Raw genomic sequence first — 23,895 nt, 5'->3', positions numbered from 1 at the left:
CTTCTCTCATTAGGGTACGTTTCCTGTTGGGGGGCAGACATGGCGACTTTAAGTTCCTGCCTCCATCGAGTTATGCTCCATGTTATGAGGCTCTTCTGCCCAAAGAGAAAATGAAGGTGGAGCCAGTGAAAGAGTACAAGAGAGATGCGGATGGAGTCCGAGATCTGCTGGGCACTGCCCAGTTCATGTCGCAGGCCTCCTTCATCCCCACACCTGTGGAGACCAGCCAGGTAAGCTCACAGGAGGAGTGCGAAGTGGTGATTCATACAACAAAGGTCTCAATGATATTCATTCTGCTTCAGATTGTCATGCCGCCTCATTTGGAAAAGGTTCGGGACAGGTTGGCTGAGAACATTCATGAACTGTGGGGCATGAATAAGATTGAGTTGGGATGGACATATGGCAAGGTAAGAAATAGGCTCATTATTTCTTTGCTCTTGCAACAAGATCATCACTTAGGTGGAAAAGATAAAAAAAAAAAAGCATAACCCATACATTTTGCCATGTTTGTTGAGAGATAAACATCATGATTACACATTTTGTCAATGAAAATGAAAAATGTTATGAGTAGTTGCAGAATGTAACCATCGCAGAAGCCTGTACATCATCTTGCTTTCTCTTTTATAATTTGCGGTTCACACCAAAAAGAGGGTAAGTGAAAAGAACACTCTCATTTTTAGTGTTCAATTATTTTCATAGTGCTCATTTAGACGCTTCACTCCAGTTTGTTTGTTTGTAGCAACGTCATTGTGTTATTGTGTGTCTTAGAATAAGTCATGAGTTAGTATCGTTTCACCCATGAGCAGAACAGGATGTTTGGCAATTTCGACGCTGCAATAAACCAAGAGCAAAGTCAGAATTGTAATAGTCTATCTTGATTTATTCTTCTTTTAGAAAGAAAGGCTTTGGGGTTGTTTAATTATTTCTCCAAAGGCTGTCATTGGAATGTAAACCCAAGGGATGACCCATCATCAAAATTTAAATTGCAGGACTACAGGTGACTATGAGTCCTATTTGAGAGGCCTGTTTACACTGAGAGAGTTTATAACACTGTTATATAATTAACCATTTAGTCCCATTGTTATTTTTTGAATATATTTTTTTACAAGAGTTACAGGATATATGCTAAATGTGAAGCTAAAGCCGAAGATGGTAGGCTTAGCAAATATTGGAGTGAACCGCTAGCTTGAATACCCACAGAGGCTAAAATCAGCCACCTGGTGCCTCTGAGCGGATCTAATTAGCAACTGGATTAGGTGTTGACTTATTGGTTGAAAAATCCAAATGTAAACCAAAATGTTGTGATTACAAAGGCAGAAAGAAGCAGCTAGCATTGCTCTATCAAAAGCGTGACTATTTTTCTCAGAGGCAATGGAAGCTTTTCAGAGGTTATGTTGGAGCAATAAAGGGGGCAAGATGTTAACTATTGAAGATTTCTGGTGTAAACGTGTTCTTTGAGAAAAATGTTAGAACAGCTTATGGTAAGCCAAGCCACAAGTCTTCTGGATCAAGTAGGCCAACTGACAATTTTTCTCATTTAACTCAAGGCAAGACTTTAAGAGAATTTCTTCAAACAATTCAATTCAAATCTGTCAACTGAGAAACAGAATTTTACTTGCAAAGTATAATATAAAAGATAGTAATAAACATGCAAAAGATTCATGACTTAAGACTTTTTGGTTTATTGTAAATGAGCCACAAAACGATGCCAAAGTAACCTGTTTGGTCTTAAAGCAACAAAACCAACAACAGCCTGGAACTCAGCTCTTATGTCTATAATACAAACATAGATTTGAGAATCCTCCCTCCGCTTTTATACAGTCCTTTACTCTTTACAAAGCCACAACACAACATTTATTCATGAATAGTTAGCAAGAGAGAAAAGAAAGGTTTGTCTACAAAAGGGTCGCAAAGAGTCAGATACAGTAGTGGTAATCATATTAGATAAGGTGCACATATTAACTGCAGCTTAATATGTGACATTCAGTTTCCAATATTTACATTTGATCACAACAGCATTTTCATTTGAGGTACCACACCAGGAGGAATAAGCAACACTGGTGTTGTTCATCCAGGTTAATTGCATATTTTCCCATAGTTCTTGTACTATTCACAGAAGAGCTGGCTGATGTTCTTTGAACCCCCCTCCCCCCAACACACACGGTTGCATATCTGTACGCAGCCTTGCATGTTTTCTTGGTTAACATCCACCACAGCCATGCCACCTCCTCTAAGCAGCATTGTCAAAGAGATTATTCGGCATAAAGCCTTCAGAGACACATTAAAGCACAGTATTCCAGACGCGCACCTTTCAATATCTCCTCCAAGAAAACATGCTCCCCTGTTCCTCTTCCATAACATGTTCACTAGAGACTTTCCGTCTGACTGTCTTACCACTGCAAGCAGTCACACCCTGCACTCAAACCACATGCCAGCTCCCTTGTTAGCTCGCAATGACTTACAAGGATGTATATTTCATATACATACAGTATATTTAACAAACCTGTCCATGTGGTATCCATATATATGGTGCTAATGAAAAACAAAGCAACAGAAGAAAGTTGATATATTTTAACTGTTTTTTTTCCGTCTCACAGATAAGGGATGATAATAAGCGGCAGCATCCGTGCCTGGTGGATTTCTCAAAGCTGCCAGAAACAGAAAAGAACTACAATCTGCAGATGTCAACGGAGACTCTGAAGTACGTTGAGCATTATGGGTTGATCTTCTTCGTGGTCTGTCGAGAAAGAACTGAATTATGCAAATGAGACAAAACATTACAGTAAATAACTCACTGATAAGAAGAATATATCAAATGTTGCACAATATAAGTTGCAAAAGTATGTAAGCTTTTATTTTCAATATATTATGGGACCCCCTTATGCAGCAATAATTGCAACTAAACCAGTTAGCACATCAGCAGAGCAGGAAAAACCTTAACACTGGTATGTGTGCCGGTTTCCTCAGACTGTGGTACAACCACTTCCGTGCTTGCTGATTTTGTCTTGATACGCTTTCTCATGTTCCTCTGGCAAGTGTTAATGATCATGAGACCACTATCAAAGTGACTAATATACTCTTTGCTCTTGGAGTGATTTTTGTTGGTTGATCTCCAAGGAGGTTGATGAAGGTAATGAATTTTCCTCCACTCTACACAATCTGTCTTCAGGATTTGTGGAGTCCAAACTCTTTACAATGCTTTTGTAACCTTTTCCAGGCTAATGAGCATCAACAGCTGTTTTTCCTAGGTCCTGTAAGGTAATTTGAGCTGACTTGGCTCAATGTTTCGGGGCTTGCAGTATAGCCAGCAGATAACAGCTAATGGATATCTGGGCCAAGACTTGCTGTTCCTTTTACCAGTGGCTATTTGAATGCATAGATAGATTTAAATGAAAATCTTTGTCGTCAGCAGATGAGCCAGTTTGTCTTTAACTGTCCATGCAACTTTTTATATGCATTCAACCACAAACGTAATTTCTCAAAACTACTTGGTCTGTGGACAGAAACCAACAAACCTTTAGGTAACAAAACTGTATCCCTTGTTCACAGATTATTCCTCGGTGTGTGCTGATATCAGTTTATAGAGATTACACTTAAATTTAATCCCACTAGTTCACCTAAATGCTCTTAGAAGGATAAAGGGAAAGACCAAGGTGTGCTACAATCAGTATGGATGTGCTTGATTGAAGGACTGGCTGTCGCTGATGGGTTTCTGAATTACATCAAACTCATTTTTATTGCCACATTATCATTTAACAAGGAGTGGAGAAATTTTGTCAAGTAGATTTCAAACCTATTTCATTCATTGTAGTTTTGTTTCGCCTTTCTCTTCAAACAGGCAGAAACGGGCGAAACTTGTGCATGTCCTAATCTGTTTCCAACACCACATGTTTGCTGCTACTGTGCTGAGACGTACTGTAACATCAGTACTGATGTTCTGTGCAGATTTTTCTCACAGGATGTGTTTTTTCCTTTCTCAGGACTCTCCTGGCATTAGGCTGCCGTGTTGTTCACGTGAATCCAAATGCTGAGGACTCCCTCAAAAAGATAAAACTACAGAAGAAGTAAGTGGGCTCGATTATAAAAGCAACACTATTTTTTTGTTGGGTTGTTGTTCAGTTCATATCTCATGGTACAAACATCTAGCTGGAAATTATAACCGTAACTGCAATATCTTTAATGTGAAAAAACAACATGTCTGTTAAGAGATTTAGATGAAACTGTAATTCAGAACATACAAAGCCCAATACTTTCAGAATATTTCCAACAATATGGAGCAAAAAAAAAAAGGACAGTAAATGTTAACACAATGTACTGCCATGAAATTTCTCTCGGGCTGTAAATGTGGCTAGAACTAGTCCTGTTGGATTTACTCTCAGTACACCCACAACTGATGGAGAAATATTTCTTTATGTCTTTTTCCTGGTAGCTATATGATGTCCAATGGTTATAAACCATCCCCTCTGGACCTGTCTGATATCAAACTGACTCCAGGTCAGGAGCTGCTAGTGGACAAACTGGCAGAGAATGCACACAATGTGTGGGCCAAAGACCGCATCAAACAGGGATGGACCTACGGCATTCAGCAGGTATGCCACAGTCCACTCATGTTTAGGACGTCGGCACCAAAACTAAAAGTCATTTTAAGTAGAAATACTAAGAGGAAAAAAGACTTCTCTGATATATAAAAAGGCATGTTTCTCTGTTTCCAGATTTCTCTCCGGCATTGATCATTTATGAATCTACCACAAAATCTATGTATATCTTATTAGAATACTTGTCAGACAGTCTGACATCTCTGAACTACAAAACATTATTGAATGCACAAGATGTTCTGCAACAAAGGACAACAAGCCATAGAACACACTGCATACAAGCATCCACCAGATAAATGCTATGCATGTACAGCTGTGCAGACAGCTTTTGTTCCGTTTTATTACTCTTGCCATGAATCTGGATATGACAAACTGTCATAGGAATCATAGCTTTTTCTCTTTCTTAACTGAATGTATAACATGCCATATGCAAATAAAAGAGTGCCCTGTGAAATCCATCTTTCAAGTCTATGCTTCCTTTTACTTACACGACTTGCATTGTGGAAAATACTATGTAGAAAGCAAACTCACTGGGTTATTAAAGGCTCATCAATAATGAGGAAACATTCTGCTCACTGATTTTTTTTTTTAAATCTGTCCTCATGCTATCTTCCAAAGCTTAATTTAAGGCTTACAGATGAGCTGTCCCTGACAAAATGGCACCTAATACCTGACCAGTGCCTTCTATGAAATCCACAAGGTTTCCAGTCATGCGCTGTGGTGTGGAACCTACAAAATAATAACTGCAAGACTTCAAATAAAGCACCACAGATCTGCTTAAGTAGTGCTAATACAACACAAACATAACTGTGCCATGGCCCCCGGTGGGACTAATGCTAATGGATATGACAGAAATATAGAAGAAGCAGTGAGCAGCAATAGCCCAATGGCAACATACTACATGGTCAATTAACCTCTAAAATAAAGAGACTGACAGCATAGCAGTAATAAATGCCACAGCTATATGACCGTGCCTCGATTCAGAATGAAAACTGATGAGACAAACAGGGCTGTTTGGGAGTGAGTTCTCATCAGCATAACATTTTTCCAAATCTCCTCTTCTCTGCACAGGATCTGAAGAGCAAGCGTAACCCTCGCCTTGTTCCCTATGTGCTGCTGGATGAGCGTACCAAGAAGTCGAACAGGGACAGCCTGCGGGAGGCTATCCGCACTCTGATTGGATACGGATACAACATTGAGCCCTCAGACCAGGAAGGCGGTGAGTTTCACCCATGCAGTTACGCCTATCAAAATGCACTGAAGTTCGAGTTACATAGGACATAATAAAATGCTGATTGCATTATGCCCTGACTTAATCTTCCAGTCCAGATATAGGATTATGCCTCCCACCCTCTTTCCATTTATGTAAAATCAAAAAGAGTATTGAAAGGCTTGCATTCGAGTGTACCCACCAGTCTTTTGTAAGCAGTATTTCCAAAAATGGAATTCTGTATTTGTTCTGTATCTTGTGCTGTGTCTGTCTCTTCCACCCTGTAGCACAAGTGGTTGAGCGCCTCAGCATCGATAAGATCCGTTTCTTCAGAGTAGAGAGGACGTACGCTGTGAGGACTGGAAAATGGTACTTTGAATTTGAGGCCGTTACGGGAGGCGACATGAGAGTAGGCTGGGCCAGACCTGGATGTAAGCCAGATGTGGAGCTTGGCACAGATGAGCTAGCTTTTGTTTTTGATGGATACCGGGTAAGCTGTCAAGCAAACCTTAATCAGTCTCATTTATTGTATCACTAATGTGGCAATTTATTTCTACAAGCATATGTTGTACACAGGGCCACTGTCTCAACATGGGCGGCCGATTGTTTGGGCGCTGCTGGCATGCTGGGGATGTAGTGGGCTGCATGATCAACATGGAGGACAAGTCCATGATCTTCACTCTTAATGGAGAGATCCTGATTACAACCAAAGGCTCTGAACTCTGCTTCACCGACTTTGAAACTGAGGATGGTGAGAAAGTGCATGTTTAAATGTGGGTATGATGTGAGTGACTTAAAGTAGCTTAAGGTCAGGGAGCGTCAGACTCATGAAGCGATTCAAGGAAGAGTTGTTAGACATCTTATCATCTTTTAATAAGGTCCTCCCCTTCAGAGCAGCGAGCTTTAACCTAAAATGGGCATGCTTGGGATAGTAGCTGAAAATAAGTGGGTCCCTGTGATAAAATCCTCCTTATTTGATATGACAGTTGTATATTGCCTTTCTGCAAAAGCTGGATTGATTTCCCCCGCCTTCCTGCTGTATGGGTTCTTGGAGCTTTTATTATTTCCTACCTCTACATCTCTCCTCTGTTCCTCATTTACTTCCTATCGCCGTCCTTCAGGCTTCATTCCAGTGTGTAGTCTTGGTCTGGCTCAGGTGGGCCGCATGAATCTGGGGAAGGATGCCAGCACCTTTAAGTTCTACACGATGTGTGGCCTGCAGGAGGGATTTGAACCGTTTGCTGTCAACATGAACAGAGAGGTCACCATGTGGTTCAGCAAGCGTCTGCCCACTTTTGTCAATGTGCCAAAGAACCACAACCACATCGCAGTAAGATGAGAGCGCAGTGAAACATTTGCTGTTTACAAAAGACAAAATTTGGCAGGTGACAGATTCAATCCTTTTTTTCCTCCGATTTGCAGGTAACCAGGATTGACGGAACCGTTGACAGCCCTCCGTGTCTTAAAGTCACTCACAAGACGTTCGGTACTCAGAACACCAATGCTGACATGGTGTTTTGTCGTCTCAGCATGCCTGTAGAGTTCCACTCCTTCTTCAAGACCAGTCCTGTTGTAGACATGAATGGAGTGCATGAGGAGGATATCCTTAAAGTTAAACACAGGTGCTGACCTTTCCGAAATTAGGACTTTAAGCCCTGTTGCAAAAAACAAACTATCGTGCCATTAAGTGGATGTTGATGTAAAGTCAGTTTCACTTTGTGTAATGAATGTTTGAAGTTAAGGTGATGCAGTTAAATCTATCTGTTGTATCATGTTATAGTAGTCAAGTAAATGATAAAGCCAAACTAGCTGTTTACTTAATCATCACCTGTTTAATTTGGTGTCTCATAGATATCCGTTAAGATCTGTGAGGCACAGCGAGGAAAGTAGACGAGTGGACTACAGCAGCATCACCACGGTACATTTGATAACCTTCTCTCCATAATGGCACCTTTTAGGTGGAACACCCACATTTATCACTAACTCCTCTATGTTTTGTAACAGTACTACCACTCAGTGAGAGTCTTCGCAGGTCAGGACCCTTCGTGTGTATGGGTGGGATGGGTAACCCCCGATTACCATTACTATAGCAACAACTTTAACCTCAGCAAGAACCGAACAGTGACTGTAACCCTGGGTGACGAACGAGGACGAGTCCATGAGAGGTGAGGGCCCTCGTTCACCATCCTATGCATTAAAACTGTCACATGAAATGTGAAAAATGTCTTTATCTGCTGTTGATTGGCAGTGTGAGGAGGAGCAACTGCTACATGGTGTGGGGCGGTGATGTGACCAGCTCTGCCCACGCCTCGAGTCGCACCAACGTCGACCTGGAGATTGGCTGTCTGATCGACCTGGCAACCGGTCTGGTGACATTCTCTGTCAACGGCAAGGAGATATCCACATCCTACCAGGTGCAGAATACAAGAACATGTTAGGATTTGTTAAGCTATCCTTCTAGCTAATGCAGAATAGTACAACTTTTACAGCGGTTCACTCAAAACACAACAGATACGACATAGACTAAAAAAACTGCAGGACATTGAAATAAAGATGGACGATCGGTAATCAAACAAATTACAAAATATATTCCATATATTCTGCATATTTAAACAGTCAACCAAATCCATAAATCAAAGTTACATCTTATTCTACATATATTTATATATATGTGTGTGTCTGTGTGTATGTCTTAGAATATAGAAATAGTCATATTTGCTGCTGTATTTGCTTTTATAATCATGCTTTGTTGTTTGCTTTATGAATCTGATGCTGAAACTTAATTACATTTGTAGCTCAACATAGTACAGTGTGTTGTACTGTACAAAGACTTTCAATGTTTTTGGAATGAGAAGCAACAGCATTTGTGAAACAATGTGATTTTCCTACTTTTATTTACTAGAAAAAAGTTGTAATTATGATGTTCTCATTCATAAATGTCTTAAAACTGATGCCATCAGCAGTTTAGTCAAATAGTGAATTTAGCCATGTATGTACGGGATGTCAAAAAGTAACGAGGTGAAATGATAGTACTACATATCCCAGTACTACTACAGTACACAGTTGCTGCACTAAGCTTACTGAGCTAACCAGTAGCTGCAAATGAGGGAGGATACAATATTGGATCGACACTTTCTGAGGCTTGTAGACACAAGCCAAGAGAAAAGGAAGGATCAGAAAGGAAGATACATGCACATGAGTAGCAAAACATGTTGCCAGTAGTATGCTGCAAACGTGGTGGGGCTTGAGTTATAGGTGGTTAATAAAGGCTAAACAGTTTTAATCCATTAACAACTTGAGCTGGGTACAGCTTCACACGATATGCACCAAATCTTGTTGAAATATTTTGGTATTATTTTTAAATTTCAGTCTAAAACTGGGTGATGCGTACATTCATATTGCTTTCTATTGCCCTACATATAATGTCAGGACAAAAAGGGGTCTTTTTTAAGCCTTTACATGCCAGTGCCATCAATAGAATTAAAAATCTTTAGCACAGTGTCTTGATTTTTTTTTTTTTACATGGTTTTTGGAATTTATTTTCATTTGTTGTCCGTGTCAATGCACAGGGTCTTTCGAATGACCCGTCCTTGCAAAATTACTGCCTGTTCAGCTGCTCACTCATTCTATCAAGTCATTCTGCTGCTCAGTCTGTTGATCTTGAGAGCAACTCTTTGCAAACCGTTTCATGTTTTCCTAAAAGAGCAGTGGCGCCTGTGTTGTTGAATTTTTTACTTGGAATTTTCTGGTTCAGATGTACTTTTAGAACTTAATCTTAAAGAACCTTTCAAGTGGTATAATCTTCTTACGTTGTTCGTCACTGAAATTCTGTGAAGCTGACTCATCCTGCCAGCCGACACTCTGAGATCATCACACACACACACACACACACACGCACACACACGCATACACACAAAGGTGTGCATACACTAAGAGAAAGGTTTTTATGACGCACCATTAAGTGGCTTTCTGCAACTCACGCTCTCCTATTCCTGCTCAAGTTTTGGTTTTAACTTCCTGTTTCTACGTTTTCTTTGCTCTAGGTGGAACCAAACACAAAGCTCTTTCCTGCTGTGTTTGTGCGACCTACGAGCCCAAACCTCTTTCAGTTTGAACTGGCAAAAATAAAGGTAGAGTCCCATCATATTCTCCATTACAAAATGATCGCTGTACAGTAGGATGTCTGCAGTTCCATAAGGACAAAGTTAGAATCTTCTTATGCACTCATTTAGCCCTGTTCTCACTGTTCCTTCTACTTGACACTGTATTCTGAGATAAAACCTCTTCCCTGGAGGATTTATAGCTTTACACCCTCCCGCCAGAGCTTCAAGTCTAATACATCATCATGCAAATGCCTGCAAAGATATTAAGAGCCATACCAAAAAAAGATGCTATTTTTCAGGGCAGAAAATGCATAACCGAGCAAGAAACGTGGCACTCGTGGAAGGCTTTTAATGCCCTGCAGCACTTTTAGCACTTTTAGCACTTTTACCATTTCTGAATCGTGTTTTATGTTTTGTTTTATGTATTGTTGGTTTTATCCTGTTGTAAAGCACTTTGAGTACCAGTTGGCTATTTGTAAAGGGCTATATAAATAAAGTTTGATTGACACAACTCTAAAAGAGAAATGATAAATGATACTCATACAGTTTAAAAGAACTTTCTGTCCCAGAGAAGTGTCTTTTAAAACTTTATCAAAATGAAAGAACGTTGTAGAAGAGCTCAGAGTTCATCCTTGCAGTCCACCTTTTTTTTTGTACTTCTGCAGAATGCCATGCCGCTGTCTTCAGCCATTTTTAAGAGCGAACACAAGAACCCGGTGCCCCAGTGCCCCCCACGACTATATGTCCAGACCATAAATGCAGTGCTGTGGAGCCGCATGCCCAACACCTTCCTTAAAGTGGAGACGGCACGAGTGAATGAGAGGCACGGCTGGGTGGTTCAGTGTGTGGAGCCCTTGCAGATGTTGGCTGTGCACATACCCGAGGAGAACAGGTATGTTTTCACGGATCTTAAAGGAATTACAAACACGCAAGTCAATACATGGCTTCCACATATATTATATGGTACATCAAATGTCAAATGTTTAATTCAGAACAGGGAGTTAAAAAACTAAGAACATTTTTAAATATGAGTTAAGTGCTCATATCTTTTCCCCAGCTGATCAGTAGACAAAGTGAGTTCAGTTCTTGCTTACTGTATCTTTATTTTTAGCTGTCGGACATCAGAGTAATAGTTTTTTTCTCATTTAACGTCCTGTAATGAGCTTCCTTTAAAAAGCTGATACATAGGAAATTTCAATTGTGAATCATTCATTATCTCAGTCACCAACTGTTCAAGCTTCTCAAAATGAGGATTTGCTGGTTTATTACCACTGTTTTTGACTGATGTACGGAAAAAATCTATCTCTATGGTTTCCTGTATTTTCATCATCCACTGATGGGTTGTTTGCAGTTCTAAACACAATCAAGAGTGAATACCATAGGGAATCTTGTGAAATGCATCGTCGGACACAGAAATTTGTCCATTTGGAAACAACTTTGTACTTTGGAAACAACCGGCTCTCTTCTTTTCAAAGGTGCGTCGACATCATGGAGCTGTCGGAGCAGGAGGACATGAAGACGTTCCACTACCACACCCTGAAGCTCTACTGTGCCCTCTGTGCACTGGGAAACACCCGTGTGGCCCACGCCCTCTGCAGCCACCTGGACCAGTCACAACTTTTATACACCATAGACAATCAGTACCTGTCTGGCATGTTACGCGAGGGCTTCTACAATGTCCTGATCAGCATCCACCTGGAAACAGCCAAAGAGGCCCGACTCATGATGAAAGATGAGTTCATCATTCCAGTTACAGCTGAGACACGCTCCATTCGTCTCTTTTCTGATGCTTCTAAAAAGCACCTCCCGCCAGGGGTGGGGCTTAGCACCTCTCTTAAACCCCGCCTCAACTTTACCCCGCCCTGTTTCATCAGCACCAAACGGGATTATCTGTACAGTCCCCAAATCCCACTTGATGCACTGAAAGAGAAAGCTATTTTAATGTTGACAGAGGCTGTTCAAGGTGGTGGGCACCACATTCGAGATCCTGTTGGAGGAGGTGTGGAGTACCAGTTTGTGCCAATCTTGAGGCTCATCAGCACCTTGCTGACTATGGGGGTTTTATGCAGCGAGGACGTCCAAAAGATTTTACAGCTCATTGACCGAAATGTCTTCAGAGAGACACGCGAGGAGGGGGTCACAGGTGCCATAGACAAAGAAGGACTGACGGGGACGGAGGAGAAGGCAGTGGAAGCTGGAGAGGAGGAGGCAGCCAAAGAGGCGAAACAGCCAATGAAGGGACTGCTGGAGAAAAGGCTGCCGGAGCCCGTCAAACGACAGGTAATAATGAAAATACATGCGTTCGCGCACAGAAGATTTAGCCTCATCCTAAATGTGTTAAGCATTCATGTAAAGCAATGAAGGTAAATCATGAAAACATGAAAATCAATGAACACTTACATGCAGAAGTACCAGTTCACCGCGAAAGACACAGCTGTGCTCTCAATCACATGCTCCATAACTGCTCTGCTGTAATAGGCCTATTCAGAGGTCAGTCAAACATGAAATGGCTGTCTCACGTTGAACAAATGATCTCTTGGGAATAGATGTCTTTTTAACAAGTGGGATAATGTGAAGTCATCATGGGTTTTAATGTTTTTCTGCCAGTCTTGCTTGTAAGAGCTGCACGTTGACACACAGCGCTGACGCTGCTTGCGTCCGAGCAAATGTTTCCCCTCCTCTTGTCTGCTCCCCAGATGTGCGAGCTGCTGCACTATTTCTGTGACTGTGAGCTGAAGCACCGCATCGAGGCTATCGTGTCCTTTTCCGACAACTTTGTCTCCAAACTGCAGTACAACCAGAAGTTCCGCTACAATGAGCTCATGCTGGCCCTCAATATGTCTGCGGCTGTTACAGCAAAGAAGACCAAAGAGTTCAGATCACCTCCTCAAGAGCAGGTGAGACCAAACCAATGCTGAAAAAAAAGATGGCAATGTGGTTTGAAAGCTCAGGATGAGCCACTCTAATTTAAGTGCCCGTATGCTTTCAGCATCTATAGTTGGTTGTTGAGTGGTGCAGCCAAAGGGGGCTTCAAAAGTTTTTATTTTATACGTGCATTGTCATGAATTGTTTACAAATATGTAATGAATCAGTGGATGATGTGATTTTATTGACATCAAATTTAAGGGAAATCTCATTCCAGCCAGAAGAAAATTACTTCATTATTGATATAGTATAGCCTGAATAATCATATGACGGTGGATAAGCAGCCAGGACTCCTTGCATTGAGAACAATTATAGATTTATCCACTTTAAACCAGATATTGTTCACGGCACAAAGAGTACACCCTTGTTAAGCCACTGACCTTTGCCTGTTCACACAAAACAAAGCAAAAGTGACATAGAAGTGCCCCATAGTATGCATTCAAACAGCATACAGGCATTGTGGAATTAGAGGAGGGACGGAAAACAAGAGAGTCTGTGTTGGATTCCCACACCGACTCGTCTTCACACTCACGTCAATTCAGCCCTGCAACTACCTCACCGGACCTGCCAATTTTAAATCCCCATTCCACATTACAGTCTACTCCCCCACATGACTGAGGAGCTCTAAGGGTTGAAAATAAGTGGAATCACCTGTGTGGGCGCGTAGGACCTTCAGTTTTTATTCACCGCTTCTTTTAGTTTTTTCTTTTCTTATTTTTTTTTTTTCTGCAGGTCTAAAAATAGAGCTGGCTTTTTTTTTTCCAGATAGCCTCTAGTGAAAATCTAGTTTTTAAACTTTCTTCATGTAGTGCTTTTTCTATGATAGAAGACAGTGATAGAAACAAGTTGTCAACACCATGGCTGAGTACTTCCACCGTGGAAACCATTGACCATTTCCCAGAAATGTCCCAGAAGTGTCCCGGTTATGTAACCAATCCTGCAATCTTCAGGGCGACAGATCAGGAGCCACATTGATCTAACATTGACCTAACATTGACCTAACATTGACATGTAACAACACATTATTGGCTTCATACAGTAAAGAGACTCTTTACTGCTGTTTTGCTGCTGTCGTTCACTCGTGTGTGTGTGTTTGCACTTCTTCAGCATGCACAGTTAAGTTGAGCTATGGTAATAGCTCGAATTGGTCAGCTGATTTGACTACTTTCCTTTACACCCATATACATGCCTGGGATGAGAATTGATTCATAAACCAAAGTATGTCCAATTCTGTGGACTGTGTGAGAAAAACATCCAAGGCATCCTGCCACTCCTAACTTTCTCTGTAGGAGCTCATCATACATCAAAGCACGAGTGAATTCACTACAGCTATGTTGTCCTTATGTTGCTGGAATGGTGATTTTGTCCGATGATGCAGCGATTATAAAATCTGCATTTTATTAGAGGAGAGCAGCAGTCTGGAGATGCTTTGAGTGACTGTGAGTTTACACATAGTCTTTATGGGCTGAGTTTCAATTACAATTGCTGATGGGGTTAGTCATCTGCCAAAAGAAATAGGAAAATATGTGTTAGAGAGCCAATTTAATGGAAATGCTCCATTAACATCCACTTACATTTTACTGTTTTCACTAAAAGATGCACTATATCCTTTGTAGTTACCAGCTTCTTCTTTGGTGTACTCAATAGGAACCGTGGAGCATGCGCTTAGTGCCCAGGCCGTTATCAGGCAGGAGTAATTCATTTCACGGCCTCTGTAGCTGTGTTAGTTCAACTTTGAGAATTTCAGTTTTGGTCAGACTGGAATGTTTTACTTGGCTTTCAAAAGCTTGGCTTTGGTGTAACGAAAATAATTTTGTTTTTTTTCTTGTGTCATGGTCGTTAATATAGTAAGAGTTGGATAGCTATGGAATTATTACGAGTTATATACATGTTCATAGATCTCAAAATATCTAATCAGGCCAAGCTTATAAGTTGCATCTGAAGTGTGACGTTTTATATTAAAGGTTGGCTCATTATTCAAAGAACTAATTAAAAAACTGAATGCAATTCTACAGTGAATAGAAAGATGATTTTCATGCTCTCTGCTTCAAACTATGCATGTAACTGGATAAATGACAGGAGAACTTCCAGAACATCTGGGATTTTCCACATACCCATGGTTAATTCCACTTCCAACCGTTAGACTTCAATTCATTGAATGTGTCCCAGTTTGGCCCCTCAGCCTATAAAGAGTAAAAGTTGCACCTTATTCTAAGTGTTCCTGAAAGTGCTCCTCTGTAAGTGTGTCGAGCAAAGCTCCAAGGCAAATGAATCTAAGGTCTCACTGTGAGGGCACACTCCACCACGCATGCACGCACACAGGCACATTCGTTACAGTGTCTCTTACTGTGTCTCTTTAAGGTCACAGCTGGAGACAGAGTACAGGGCTTCATAGCTACTTTAATGACGTGTCATGTTGTCCTTTAGTCTGTGATCCACTTAAGCTGGTTTCCTTTTCTCTCTGTGATTCTTACAATAAGATTATATCTATTTCACATGTCATTTGAAACTTACCACAAGAAGAGTCACCAGTGATACGGCAAAAAGGTCACAAGTCGTTCTGATTTTTTTTTCCAAATTTCAGATCAACATGCTGCTTACCTTCAGCATGGGCGAGGACTGTCCGTGTCCCACAGACATCCAGGAGGAACTCTACATTTTTCACAACCAGCTGCAGCTCCATTGTGGTGAGATTCAGATCTAGCAAAATCTTTAGGAGCTGCTTTATTGGTTCCGTTTATCACAAAATGAGCGTTATTGTTTTTAGCATTATGCTGAGGTCTTGTATTGCTGAAGTCAATTTAGGATTTATTGCAGGCGTTTTACAAAAGCGGCATGAACTGGTAGCATGGATCATGATGTAAAAATACACAGCGGACACAATTACGATGCAAGAGAGGGTTCGGAACTTAACACACATTATCCAAATTCAGTCCACGCACAAATGAACGCTAAAGATTTTAGCATTTTCAAGTGAAATGGGTTTGTGTAAAGAGCGAGTGTGTAGTTTAAAGTGATTAATACCTTACATTAAGATGCTTAATGATGAGGCAGCTTCCAATTGCAAAAGCCCAGCACCCCTTTTTTCACAAAAAGCAACTTGAGAATAATTATCAGGGCTCTGTCTCGGTGCTGGGGAGGGCACACACTGTGTCACTAAGTATAAGATGTATGAAGGCCTAAGGGCCTTTAAAGCTTTAAAGGTGAGTAATGACTTGGCCCACTTCCTCAGCTGACTTAAATTCTATTGAGAATTTGTAGTTTCTTCCCAAACATGAGATTTATTGTAGGGGAGCACAATACAGCATTTCAGAGGCCATGCCTGTGCTGCCTCAGTGAAGGTTGATCATGAAAAGATGATGAAAAGAATTTTGTCATGGCGCTTTCTTACGCCACTAACTCTGAAGGCTGCAAATAAACAAGTGCATTGAGAAAAAATCCGAATGTAACTTGGTTCGCTCGTAGTTTTCCACACACGGGAGTAAAATTCCTGAGAGAAATAAAAGCTTTGCTTTGTTAAACATTAAGGGTTTAGTTCTAGATGGAATTTGTTCAAAAATAGAAATGAATCCTGGCAGATATGATTTGCTTCGTAGCTGCGCAAAACGCATGGGACAAAAAAAATAAAAAATCAACCTTGGGAAAGAGAAATGTGGAGGGCTTTTGTATTGATTGTACATTTTTCCTACTATTTTCTGAGCTGCTATTGTGTCGGCATCAGCAGAATTGTACCAATCCTTCATGAAGTGCTTCTTTTTTTCACTCTGTATTTTTTTCCATCTCTCCACTGAGGATGTATAGTTCAGTGCCTCTACGATTGTTCTGACATTTTGATAAATAATTAATTTGCTCAACCCTCCATGCTACTTCTGAGCGAATAGGAATCCCAGCTTTGCCGTGTTATGTCAACGTGCCGTGGCACCCTCCCTACAGAGAACAATAAAAGACAACATAAAATTGTTTTAAAAATAGGAGAGTGATGCTGTACATCCTGTTCTTTGCATAATGCATACAAGACCTCTATCGAACCCACAGGCAGCCAAGCCTGACAGAGATGATGCTTGATTATACCACGTATACATTGTGTATGTCTGTCTTTTTTTTTTTTTTGTAGGAATCCCTATGGAGGAAGATGAATACGAGCAAGACACATCTATTAAAGGTCGCCTCTTAATGCTGGTGAACAAGATCAAAAGTCAGTCTCACAAAGCAGAAGAGCCCACGGAGAAGGAGCAAGCTGCACCATGTGAGGAACTCGCTGCTTTTATTAGAACAATTGACTCATCACTGAAGCCCTGATGCTTACTGAACCATTGCACGTGAACCTTGATAAAGAATCTATTCACGATTGGCCTTGTGATGTCGATTAAAACTGATCATTACCCCGTTCAGAAAACATTAAACCACTTATGACATTGTATCCGTAGCAACACATTGGAAAGAGTTAAATCTTTGAAGGTGACAGATTCTCTTTTCCTCTCCCTAAACCAAAGAAAGAAATTGAAGAGGTTGCTTTTTTTCTTCGACCAAATAACAGTTCTTTTTTCTCCCTACAAAGAACAACCACTAAATTAATTTCTATTCTATTTACTCCCATGTACATTCTGCTTGTTCCTGCCCTTTTTCACCTCTTCTAGTACAAGCTCTCTGTCTGTGCGCCTGGCACAAAAGAAGGGTAATATTGACAGGAGGGGCACCTGTATTGCATTTCTAGCTTCCTCAGTCTTGCCTGTATGTCAACCAGTGGCTGCTGTGTGGACTGAGTCGCTCTATAGCAGTCATTTCCATTCCAATTTCTTTTCAATTTTATTATGGTAATATGCAGCCTGGTGGAGGAGATGTTCCAGAGTGAAGAGCGTCCTCTGTCAGCTGCTCTGTGAAGGGAGAGAGAAAAACTGAGAGAATAATAAAAAGAAAAAAAACAGAGTTTATAGCTATACCCTTCACCTGATTAAACCCACAGACACACGCATGTATGGATGGGGAAAACTACAAAAGGACGAGCACATACACCGCAAAGGAAAAGCCATTCCAGATGCTGTGATCAATCGATGTGGTGAAACAATAGTTGGATTGTTTTTTCGTCTGGCGTACCACTTATGTCAGGGACATCCAAATTACTAATGCAGATTACTTCTTAACTGATATAAATGCACTCTACCTTTTCTTGTTTGTTCTGTCTCATTGTTTAGTGTAAAAGCAGGAGAGTGGTTTGAAACCGCTGCTCGCAGCTGGATGCGTTGAGTTTTTTTTTCAACAGCGTATTTCTTTCTTTCTTTATTTCTTCTTTCTTTATTTATTTTCGTATTTCTTTGTCTACTGCGACGTTAAGACACCTAAAATTATGTTGAAAAAACTCCCTTGCAGCTGCTTTTGATTATCTATGGACTACCTGATGTGAAATAGTCTGTTGTCCTCCGTTTCGAAAGCGCTCTAAGATTCAGCTTGAAATCCTGAGAATGTATCTGCGGATTAAATCTGTGTTGCTGACTAAAGACAATCAAAGGCAATCTCTCCACAGGAATTCGGTGTGACCCTGACAGGACAGCTTATAGACCACCGCACACATCTCAGGGAGAAAAGCGGAATGAAAATAGAGTATATTTCCTGAAACTAATGCTTTGGCTCATGGTGGTGATGGTCTCTGTAGGGTTTTATGGCTGACGGATCGGAAGACAAGTTTTTAGTGGCACAAAAGTTCGGAGTCATCACATTTAACTAAAATCTCTGGGCATCGGAGAGCAAAAGAGACGAGTAACATGACAGAAAATCTGCAAAAAGTCATTTTATGGCTGCATATGTTTGTAGTAAGAGTTTAATTTTTTTTTTTACAGTTTACAAATCGATCCCTTTATAGGTTGTTGTAGAGAACTATGTCATTTACGGTATGTCGCTTCATTGGTGTAATGTGATACAGGTTATCAGAAGTTCTGTATCTCAAAAGGTACGCCTGATGGATTTTTGCGGAACATATTTTAAAAGCCGAGTAAGGGGTTAGAGTTTGCAAATGCAGCATTCAAACTTGGCCACCGCAGTGGCATAAAAGGTGGTAAATCAGAGAAGTGAAAGAGTAATAAAAGGCATAACTATCTCCTGTTCAAATTCACAGTGGTTACTTTTTTAAAAGCACAAATAGAAAATACTAGAAATACACACTACCCACAAGTTAAGCTCCCCCATTAGTGGATTAATGTGAACATCCCTGTTCTACTGATTGAGATTGAATGTGCATGTTGCACTGATACACACGCAGAGAATAAAGAAAAGCGAGGAGAAGGGTTTGTTATAGGGTGCCATTCTTTTAGAACTCATACCTTGGCACTATCCTTGTGGGCAATGACTACTTAATCTATACCCAAACACAGGAAGATACGAAGAAATAAAGAAAAATAAAAGCAGAAGAGTGTGTCTCTGCAGAAAATACCACCACCACAGACTTAGGTCCTTATTGGTACTGGTCAAGTTCCAATAAGGAGTTTAGTGAGAAAAGCCCCCTTTCAAATGAGCCTGCGGTATTTATCGATGCTGCTTCTAACAAAAATGGGCATGGAGCTCACTTTTTTTTCTTTTTCTTTTCTTTTGCAGACACACATGTTTTTCTTGCATATTGTCACGCATGAGAGCTATAAAACTGACAGCAACAGCTGGTACAGATGAGAGAGGGGATTGATCACAACCATTGGCATCTCACTTTCAGTCCTGCTGTGGTGGCTGTAAATACAGTCTTACTATCTCATAGAGGAGTGTTGATCAGAGTATGTGGTCCAACACAGCATGCGGGAGTCAGTGGAATACCATCCCTTTATGCCCTGATTGTTCCATGCTAGTTCCCTGAAAAGTAATGTGAGTTACTAAACATCATACCACTGTCAATTAGAAATTTAATCAGCTTGTTGTAGCTTATTTAATTTAGCTTATTACTTATAGTCTTATGGCATTTTAAGCGAGTGTAAGCTAATTTAGAACTTATTTAAACACACATCTTTCTGTGTGAAAACAGCATTCTTGCGGGTCATAAGACACAGTTGAAAAGGGTGTCACTTGCATTTCTATGTGTCACGTTGCTTTAAAAGCTCTGCTGATTAATCAGTCCTCAAGAAGAAAAAGCTTCAAGGCATATCTATCCATTATATATATCAAGATATTCCATTGAGGAAAGGTCAAGCTGTCATCAAACTAAGGTTCATCCAGCAACATAAATACCTGCACAGATTTCAGAGCAATCCGTGCATTGGTGTTTGAGTTGCTTTAGTATGGACTAAAGGACAAATTGAAAGCCATTTTTAGCCGTTGGCTAAAAAATGCTAATTGGACTTGGTCCTTCTTTTGATCTGCATGCCAAATAGATAGTTTTATTTGGATTTAACAAGAGGGTTTATGAGGAGGAAGTAAGGGTGGCGAGTGAAGACAACATATGACCTATTCTGTGCTGCGACGCCAGCTATAACTTCTCCTCCCCATCGCATCGTTTCACTCCCAGAGACCCTGAAGATAGGGGCGCCGCCGCTGTCATGGCCATTATTTCAAAAGGGAGAAGTAAAAGGAGCTCGGAAGCCGTTTTCCTCCTCTGATGAATGGTTCATCCAGCTGAGGCATTTAATGCTCAGACGTGATGACCTGCCTTGAAGAAATCCGTGCTTGTGTGTGAGACAGAGCATTAGAGGTGTGTGTGCGGATTCTCACACCATAAAAGATGCTAGTTCCTATTAATGGAACTCTTTAACAGCCAGCTTTGTTTGTTGAGGGGGAAATGCTGGTGACGCGCATTTGACACCAAAACAGATGAAAAGAGAACAAGTGGATGTGTTCTATAGTCAGGTGTTGTGAAGCATGTTGGCTAAGAGGATGAAATGCCACTTCTCATTTTGGAACAAGCTGACGCTTCGGGACTTTTTCTGACATCTGCACACCTCCTGGCAGCGGGCTCTCTTACTGCTGTCATTCTGCTGTAGAGACACTTCATTGGATAGACTGCATTGATCAACAGCCCTCTGTCAAATAGTCTTAAAATACATGCCATTCAAAGTGGTCTTAAAAATGCAATCGGCTAACTTCAGTAAATCAGTAAATAACTCCATTTTTTATGGTCCTGAATGTTTTTTCCCTTTTAGTGTATTTATATCCTAAGAACAAACCTACACCCTAAGTCACACAATGTATTGATCTGGTTTTAATGATGCTTTACGGATAACCCTCGAACAAATCAAGTCTCCTTTTAACCACAGGAGCACAACAATTATTGTCGTAGCAACTTCCCTTCTCTACTCTTTACGCAAAAGGATTTTTTTTTCCTACGCTGAAAGTGTGTCTTTTCGTGAATGAGCTTGAAAGTTGTGTTTTCCTTTCCACACAACAGAAAAAAAGGTCTGCACCAAACACATCTGATCCCCTATGCTTTAAAAGTGGAGTTCAGTAGCTTCTATGACACCGCTCTGCTGTTCTTTTTCTTAAGCTGAAACCACAACGAAGGCTTAGAAGGAGCCGTCTGTATTTATTTAATGCTCCATGCTCAAGGTCTCATTTTCATCACTGAAACATATTTTTCTTTTTCTTACTGAAATCAAGCACTGGCTGTGTATAAAAAGCAGAGCGCAACCTGTCAAGTGGGAACTCTTGCAGCCTAATAGAGCTCTGTGATTGGAGTAGTAGAATCAACCTAATGAGGGTCGCTTTCTCTTGCTGTCATGTCAGTGAATAGAAGGAAGGTTAAAGTTTATTTTCCTCTTAAGGCCAACAATATATAGATATATATGTAGAAAATCCTGCATTGGTTGAACCAACATTCCTTTCCAAAACTAGTAACTGTGTTGTTACACACAGCTATTTTTTCCATTATATGACTTGTGAAAGTAAATGAAAGCTTATGTACAGTATGTAGTGTGATGAAGTCAAAAAGCAATGATGACAATGATAATAGAAATAATTGATAATAGCTTGAAAATTCTGACCCAACTTTGTCATCTCCCTTTTATTTTAGCATCTTTGAACTCAGTGTTGTTGTTTTATGGCTCATATCTGTAGTGTTTTGATTCATTCCCACTTCTCTTGGCAGTCATTCTAAGTGGAAACAGTTATGTGTACTGCCTGCCGCCTCACACCAAGCATCAGTGAGTTAAAGTTGTCGATTTGTATCAGTGCAGTTCTATTCCTCCAGAAATGATAAACACACACAAAAAACAACTCTTTGGTTGTGTTAAATGTGGTGATTTTCATCAATCTCTGCGATGAGATGACATAGATGTACTCTAAGATAAATGTCCTTTAAATAAAGGCTATTAGACAATACGTAATGTCCATGCCGTTGTAGTTTTTTTTAATATACAGTTTAAATAGTTTGGAAATCAATGGATTCTGTTTTGATTTGATCTTTCTTTTTTAGTATCACAGCTTTTTTAGAAATGGGGCTGTGATATATCATCAAAGTTTCTAGCTTGCTCCATTTAGAATGTGCCCTTAAAAAAGATGGTGACATGTTCTTACTAGCAATTCTAATTTTTGAAAACCCATACAAAGAACATTGACTCATTTTTTCTCAACCTTCTGTCCAGCCAATCTGAAGGAGCTCATCTCTCAGACCATGGTCAGCTGGGCCCAGGAGTGTCATATCCAGGACCCAGAGCTCGTTCGCAAGATGTTCAGCCTGCTGAGGAGACAGTACGACAGCATTGGAGAGCTGCTCCGAGCCATGAGGAAGACTTACACCATAAGTGCTGCCTCAGTCCAGGACACCATAAACCTCCTTGCCTCCCTCGGTCAGATCAGATCTCTGCTGTCAGTTCGAATGGGAAAAGAGGAGGAGAAGCTCATGATAGATGGACTTGGGTAGGTTCTTAGATGAGAGATCAGCTTCCTCTGAGATTAGGTGATAAACTCCTTCTGTGAAATGAAAAATCTGTTTGAATAAGTTATTATTTTTTATTTTGTTGTAATTTGTCACCCGTTTTTATTGAATGTCTGCTATATAGTATTTCATTTTACTTTGCAGTGACATCATGAACAACAAAGTGTTCTACCAGCACCCAAATCTGATGAGGATACTGGGCATGCATGAGACTGTCATGGAGGTCATGGTTAATGTACTCGGAGGAGACAAGTCCCAGGTTTCACAACTTCTACTCTTAGATTTATCTCTGCTGTATCAGTTTGTTAAGAGGCACCCATGCACTCCACAACTCTTCCTCACTAGAAACAAAGCATTTGTATTTTTTCGTCCAGTTTTTCACTTTAGCTTTTCTGTGTGAAGTATGGTTAAAGGATGAGTGTTTATAAATGATGATGTGGCTGTGACAGCATCAACCACCGTTAATGAAACTGTAACATTGCTGCCTGAAAATAGGACTGAAACGTGATGTCTGATCTAGTATTAAAATCCAAGGGAGGATACCACTTACTCTATTTGTGCCACCCCGCAGGAAATTGCCTTCCCTAAAATGGTTGCCAGCTGTTGTCGCTTCCTCTGCTACTTCTGCCGGATCAGCCGCCAGAACCAGAAAGCGATGTTTGACCACCTCAGCTACCTGCTGGAGAACAGCAGCGTGGGACTCGGTGGGTGCAGCTCTGTTCATTAGCCCTCATGTTGACTGGACAATGGTCTGATGGCTACTGAAGCTACAGTAACCTGATCCGTCATTTTTACCTGTTGAAGGCAGCACTAACTGATCAAGAATCAGCCAAAACATTTGGTGTAAAATATGCTAGATGATGAACATGAAATGAAGGCAGTATTTGGTGGTTGTTAAATTACCTGAATGGAAGTATAAAAGACTAATTGAATAAGTTTTCATAAAAAACTTTTGACATCAACCGACTGCTTCATGCAAACATTTAGCCAGTCATGAAGTTTTGTGGCAATGAATAAAAAATAAACAGTTTAAGAGAAATAATGGCATTAATTTTTTTTTTTTTAAATTGGACCATGCAAATAAGCTTTAACCAAATTGTATAAATAATGTGAACACAACCTATTGAGCCTTAGGTGACACTAATCTGGAGGCAAGTGTTGGTGGATAAGCTGCTGATTACATTTTAAGAGAGGAAATACCACCCCCTGCTGTTTTTTTTA

General features: G+C 40.5%; 1 protein-coding gene across 6 annotated transcripts in view; it reads left to right on the top strand.

The window, feature by feature from the left end:
- Positions 1 to 23,895, top strand: part of LOC142366192 (ryanodine receptor 3) — a 108,843-nt gene that overhangs the window by 49,697 nt on the left and 35,251 nt on the right. For all 6 annotated transcript variants that reach the window (XM_075448013.1, XM_075448012.1, XM_075448009.1 and 3 more), the window contains exons 20-41: positions 14 to 230; positions 303 to 407; positions 2,598 to 2,701; positions 3,981 to 4,064; positions 4,430 to 4,589; positions 5,667 to 5,814; positions 6,093 to 6,295; positions 6,382 to 6,556; positions 6,927 to 7,135; positions 7,228 to 7,427; positions 7,657 to 7,723; positions 7,810 to 7,970; positions 8,054 to 8,219; positions 9,849 to 9,935; positions 10,574 to 10,800; positions 11,384 to 12,188; positions 12,605 to 12,805; positions 15,418 to 15,520; positions 16,948 to 17,079; positions 22,382 to 22,655; positions 22,819 to 22,933; positions 23,246 to 23,378. In XM_075448013.1, coding sequence (XP_075304128.1) covers positions 14 to 230; positions 303 to 407; positions 2,598 to 2,701; positions 3,981 to 4,064; positions 4,430 to 4,589; positions 5,667 to 5,814; positions 6,093 to 6,295; positions 6,382 to 6,556; positions 6,927 to 7,135; positions 7,228 to 7,427; positions 7,657 to 7,723; positions 7,810 to 7,970; positions 8,054 to 8,219; positions 9,849 to 9,935; positions 10,574 to 10,800; positions 11,384 to 12,188; positions 12,605 to 12,805; positions 15,418 to 15,520; positions 16,948 to 17,079; positions 22,382 to 22,655; positions 22,819 to 22,933; positions 23,246 to 23,378 — 4,076 coding nt within the window. The remainder of the gene's footprint in view (positions 1 to 13; positions 231 to 302; positions 408 to 2,597; positions 2,702 to 3,980; positions 4,065 to 4,429; positions 4,590 to 5,666; positions 5,815 to 6,092; positions 6,296 to 6,381; positions 6,557 to 6,926; positions 7,136 to 7,227; positions 7,428 to 7,656; positions 7,724 to 7,809; positions 7,971 to 8,053; positions 8,220 to 9,848; positions 9,936 to 10,573; positions 10,801 to 11,383; positions 12,189 to 12,604; positions 12,806 to 15,417; positions 15,521 to 16,947; positions 17,080 to 22,381; positions 22,656 to 22,818; positions 22,934 to 23,245; positions 23,379 to 23,895) is intronic.

Source organism: Odontesthes bonariensis, chromosome 17 (genome assembly GCF_027942865.1).
Source record: "Odontesthes bonariensis isolate fOdoBon6 chromosome 17, fOdoBon6.hap1, whole genome shotgun sequence".
In the NCBI taxonomy this organism is placed as follows: Eukaryota; Metazoa; Chordata; class Actinopteri; order Atheriniformes; family Atherinopsidae; genus Odontesthes; species Odontesthes bonariensis.
The sequence above is the reverse complement of the archived record's forward strand: the minus strand, read 5'-3'. Positions and strand labels throughout refer to the sequence as shown.